Source organism: Bison bison, unplaced genomic scaffold (genome assembly GCF_000754665.1).
Source record: "Bison bison bison isolate TAMUID 2011002044 unplaced genomic scaffold, Bison_UMD1.0 scf7180017864313, whole genome shotgun sequence".
NCBI lineage: Eukaryota > Metazoa > Chordata > Mammalia > Artiodactyla > Bovidae > Bison > Bison bison.
The window spans coordinates 2,773,253-2,778,776 of NW_011494885.1; the positions used below are offsets into that span (position 1 = coordinate 2,773,253).

Here is a 5,524-nt window from a genome sequence, read left to right on the forward strand (position 1 = left end):
CAGTTCCTCTGCCCGTTTCTGTATCTGACCCTGTGCCTCTGGTTTCGCAGCCTCACCCCGACGTCAAGCCCATGGCCTACGCCAGCACGCTGCTGCAGTTAGGGATGATGTGAGGCCCGCGTGGCAGGGCCCTGCTCCCCATCGACCCCAGGCCCGGCCCAGGGCAACGTTGGACCCCCTTTTACTTTGTAAAGTTTGTATTTATTCCCCTTTAGGTTTGCAGAGGGGGTGGGGGGCTGGCCACATGGTCTGCTCCCCCGACAAAGAAGACGGAGGTGGAGAGGCTGAGGGTGGGGCGCCGACCGGGCATTCTGGAGGAAGGCCAGCACAGCCGTGGGGGGGTGGGGCCCAGAGGCTTCCCCGCCCCCCTTACTTGCATGGCCCCTCCCCTGCTAAAGCAATAGGGCCCCACCATAGGAAGACCCCTGGAAGGAGGGTCGTCAGGGAGGCCTCACCTGCACCCCCCTCCTGGCAGCCCCAGGGTGGGGCTCGGCTGGGGCGCACCCCCTTCCCCAGCTATTTTATGTCTGTAATTAAATATGTTAAAATAAAGTCATTATTGTAAGTCAGCTCGTCTCAAACAGTGGGGCCTTGGGAGCTGCTAGCATTGGGGTGACCACTTCATAGGGGACCTGAGGGATGCCATGAAGGCCTACCCCCTCGCCTCTCATCTCCCTGGAGCTAGACAGGCCTGTCCTGGGGCTACTTGGCCAAGGAGCCCCTGTGTCTGCTGTCCTGGCAGGCTCCTGGGGGCGAGTTCTGCCGCCTGGGACAGAGAACCCCATCCACAGTTCATGTGCGGGCAGGAGCCCTGAGCCCTCACCCCTGACCAGCGAGTGTTCACTGAGGCTGCTCAGGTCAGCCTTGCCCTCACCCAACCCCTCTCAGGGAAGGCCAGCCTCAGTTCTCACCTCACACAATGAAGCAGATGTCTCCCCCCGCCAAAGGAGACTGAAGGTGTTTTCTGCCCCTTTCCCTTTTATTCTCCATTGGCGGTTAATAGTGAATCCCATCTACATTTCAGTTTTTAAGTCTGAGCTCTAAATGAGGCGCCTTCAGTCCTGATTCTATGGGGCATTCAGAATAGCCCTGCAGGTTGGTCCACTTCTCCAAAGCCAGCCGGGTGGCTGTGAACCAGTGGGTGTGAGCCACCTCCCTGGGGGAGCACGCTGTCTTGAGGAAAATAAGCACAAAGTCCCTGTGCGCCGATTGTGTTTGCTCCTCAGTTCTGAGGGCCCTCTGGACCTGCAGGTGGAGTTGCGGCAGGTGAGACACCAGAGGGGGACCCTCTTGCTACTCCATTTCAGGCGTCCCCAGTCCCGCCTTTGTGTCGAACCGTTTGCTAGAAGAACTCAGGCAGAACTCAAAAGAGCTGTTCTGTGCATGCTTATAGATTATCACAGCAAGAAAAAAAATATCAGCAAAAAGAAGAGACACGTGGGCAGAGAGAGAGTGGGCGTGGGCTTCTGGTATCTCTGCCAGGGGAGTTGGACAGCACTGACTTCTCCCAGCAACAAGGTGACAACAGGGAAGGCCGCCCAGGCCTTGCTTCTCAGGGTCTTGACTGCAGTTGGTCACGTGACTGACCTTAATCTCCAGAGAGATTAACTGATGCCGTGGGGCCCAGGGTCCCCAGCATAGATCTTGGGAAAGTATAGGCCACCCAGAGGGGAAAAAAAAGACCCTCATCAGGGAGGATGTTCCTCGGACTTAGAGGGCCCCCTCGACCAGACCTTTCTTTGAGCGAGATCAATCCTTTGTTGCACTGCAAACCCGGAAGCTCACTGGCTCTAAACACAGGGATGTATCCATCTTTCTCTTTTCCATGGGTCGACAAGGCCGGGCCACACAGTTCTCCCTCGAGCTCTTCTGGCAGGTGTGGTCAGTGGCCTCGGGCTGGACTCGCTGCAAGACCGGCCTGGCTGGTGGTCCAGGTGGGCTCACTCCAGTGCCTGGTGGCTGGGAACTGTCACCGGAGCGCCCACACCCAGCTGCCCTGTGCCCACCAAGGAGCTCCCTGAACCTCATGACCTGGCCTCGGAAGTCCCCACGCATCCCTTCCCCCATATGGTGTCCGTAGAGCAAGTCTCTTAGGCCAACCCAGATGTAAGGGCCCAGGCAACAGATGACAAACCTCCCCAGGGCACTGCCTGCCACACAGGGCCTCACCAAGGCCCATGCTGATGGCACTTTCAGAGGAAGCTTTTTTATTTTTTGTTGCTTATTTTTTAAAACACTTAAAAGTTTATTCAGTTTTACTTTTTGGCTGTGCTGGGTCTTCGTAACTGCGCACGGGCCTTTTCTAGTTGTGGCGATCCAGGCCTACTCTCTAGCTGGGGCTCCTCTCTAGTTGCGGTGCGTGAGCTTCTCATTGTGGCCGCTTCTCTTCTTGCTTCTCGGGCGCCCAGGCTTCCGTAGTTGCGGCTGCCAGGCTCAGTAGTTGTGGCACCCGGGGTTAGTTGCTCTGAGGCATGTGGGATTTTCCAGTATCGAACAACTGTCTCCTACACTGGCAGGCTCACTGTGCCACTAGGGGAGCCCTAGAGGAAGTTTTTAAATCGTTCACTTAAATTTCTTTCTTTTTTTTTATGCTGACCATTTTTTAAAATCCTTATTGAATTTGTTACAATGTTGTTTCTGTTTTATGTTTTGCTTTTCTGGCCTTGAGCCATGTGGGGTCTTTAGCTCCCCAACTGGAAATCAGACCCACACCCCCTGCTTCGGAAAGTGAAGTTTTAACCACCGGACCTCCAGGGAAGTCCCCTTAAATTTCTTTCTTTCTCTTTCTCCTTAAATTTCTGATTAAAAGTAAATTTATGGGTTGGTCCCAAGATGCTTAGCGTTAACTTGAAGCCCAGAGATGCCATCATTCCTATAGGAAGAGGCCCGCAGCTAGCATTTAACTTGTCAACCGTTGGGTTTGGCCTTTTCTTTTAAGGAAGAGTCAATTCTGGATTGCATCCTGCTGGCAGTATCCTCTTAAGATACTGATGGTTTTTCTTTTTTAACTTAGCATTTGGAGACAACTTTAAATAGAGATAGTATTTGGAAACAACTTTAAATAGAGAAAGTTGCCAAAAAGGTCCAAAGAACTCCAGGTCCAAAGAACGCCCTGTGTATGGGTCAGCTGGACTCACGTATTACAAGACATTTTGTTCCATTGGCTCGCACTGCGTTGGGGTGTGTGCATTTTGTGTCTGTGCACGCACACACACTTTTTTCCCGAGTCCTTTGAGAGTAAGTTGCATAGCATACATCACAACGCTTTACATATTTCAGTGTGTTTTTCCTAAGATTCAGGCTGCTCTCACATAAGGACCCTACTAGTAAATTTAACATTGCTACACTATTTGTATTACTGACTGTATTCCAGTTGTATCCGTTGGCCCGATTGATAATGCCCTGGGTTAGGGACTTCCCTGATGGTCCCGTGGTTAAGAATCCACCTTCCAATACAAGGTATGTGGATTCGATCGCTGGTCCGGGAACTAAGATCCCACGTGCCTCGGGGCAACTGATCCCAACTAGAGAGAAGCCTGCCTGCCTCAGCAAGGATTCCAGGCGCCACAACGAAGACCCGGCGGAGCCAAATAAATAAAACTTTTTGAATGCCCTGGGTTACCGTTAGTTCGGTCTCTTCAGTCTTTAATCAGGAACGTTTCCTCTGCCTCTCTGTCTTTTCTGATATTGGCATTTCTGAAGAAGACCATCCTTCTCCCCATCCTCTTTGTTTAAAGAATGTTTATTTGGGATCTGTCTGATGTTTCTTCCTGATCAGACTCTGGTCGTGGATCTCCAGCCGAAACAGGACACAGTTTAGTTCAGTTGCTCAGTTGTGTCCCACTCTTTACAACTCCATGGACTGCAGCACACCAGGCTTCCCTGTCCATCACCAACTCCCAGAGTTTGCTCAAACTCATGTCCACCAAGTCAGTGATGCCACCCAACCTCATCCTCTGTCGTCCCCTTCTCCTCCTCCCTTCCATCTTTCCCAGCATCAGGGTCTTTTCCAATGAGTCAGTCTTTATATCTGGTGACCAAAGTACTGGAGCTTCAGCTTCAGCATCAGTCCTTCCAATGAATATGCAGGACTGATTTCCTTTAGGATGGACTAGTTTGATCCCCTTGCTGTCCAAGGGACTCTCAGGAGTCTTCTCCAACACCACAGTTCAAAAGCATCAGTTCCTTGGTGCTCAGCTTCTTTTTATGGTCCGACTCTCATCCGTACACGACTACTGGAAAAACCATAACTTTGACTAGACAGACCTTTGTTGGCAAAGCACTGTCTCCGCTTTTCAATATGCTGTCTAGGTTTGTCACAGCTTTTCTTCCAAGGAGCAATCATCTTTTATTCCGGAGTCCAAGAAAATAGTCTGTCACTGTTTCCATTGTTTCCCCACCTATTTGCCATGAAGTGATGGGACCGAATGCCAGGATCTTAGATTTTTGAATGTTGAATTTTAAGTCAGCTTTTTCACTCTCTTTCATTTTCATCAAGAAGCTCTTTTGTTCCTCTTCACTTTCTGCCATAAGGGTGGTGTCATCTGCATATCTGAGGTTATTGATATTTCTCCCAGCAATCTTGACTCCAGCTTGTGCTTCATCCTGTTCAGCATTTCACATGGTGTACTCTGCATATAAGTTAAATAAGCAGGGGACAATATACAGCCTTGACGTACTCCTTTCCCAATTTGGAACCAGCCTGTTGTTCCATGTCCGATTCTAACTTGCTTCTTGACCTGCATACAGGTTTCTCAGGAGGCAGGTAAGGTGATCTGGAATTACCATCTCTTTAAGAGTTTTCCACAATGTGTTGTGATCCACACAGTCAAAGGCTTTGGCATAGTCAATAAAGCAGATGTTTTTCTGGAACTCTCTTGCTTTTTCTGTGATCCAATGGATGTTGACAATTTTATCTCTGGTTCCTCTGCCTTTTCTAAATCCATCTTGAACAACTTGAATATCAAGTTCTCGGTTCACGTACTGTTGAAGCCTGGCTTGGAGAATTTTGAGCGTTACTTTGCTAGCGTGTGAGATGAGTGACCCTGTACTTGTGATGATGATGGTGAGGGCTCAGTTGTGTCCAACTCTTTGTGACTCCACAGACTGTAGCCCACGAGACTCCTCTATCCATGGGATTTCCCCAGTAAGAATAAGTGGGTTGCCATTTCCTTCTCCAGGGGATCTTCCCAACCCAGGGATGGAACGCGAGTCTCCTGTGTCTCCTGCATTGCAGGAAGCCCTGTATTTGTGATATATATTGGAAATAATTTTCTCTCAGTTTTTTTTTTTTAATACTAGTATTGCGGTTAAAAAAAAAAAAAGACATCACAAAATTGTCTGTGGTCCAACTTGTCATTTTTATCTTTAGACTTTGGTTGTGGTGTTGCCATGCAACATAAATAATTTTTGGCTGCGAGGCTTGCAGTATCTTAGTTCCCCAACCAGGGATTGAACCCAGACCCCTGACAGTGAGCGTGCTGAATCCTAACCACTGAACCACCAGGGTATTCCCTATTTTTAA

The 5,524-nt window shown here is 49.7% G+C and overlaps 1 protein-coding gene across 1 annotated transcript in view; it reads left to right on the top strand.

The window, feature by feature from the left end:
• Window positions 1-569, top strand: part of PPP5C (protein phosphatase 5, catalytic subunit) — a 21,051-nt gene extending 20,482 nt beyond the window's left edge. Inside the window, exon 13 of the mRNA XM_010852634.1 lies at window positions 51-569. Within this exon, the coding sequence (XP_010850936.1) occupies window positions 51-113 (63 nt within the window). The 3' untranslated portion in view covers window positions 114-569. The remainder of the gene's footprint in view (window positions 1-50) is intronic.
• The last annotated feature ends 4,955 nt before the right edge of the window (window positions 570-5,524 follow it).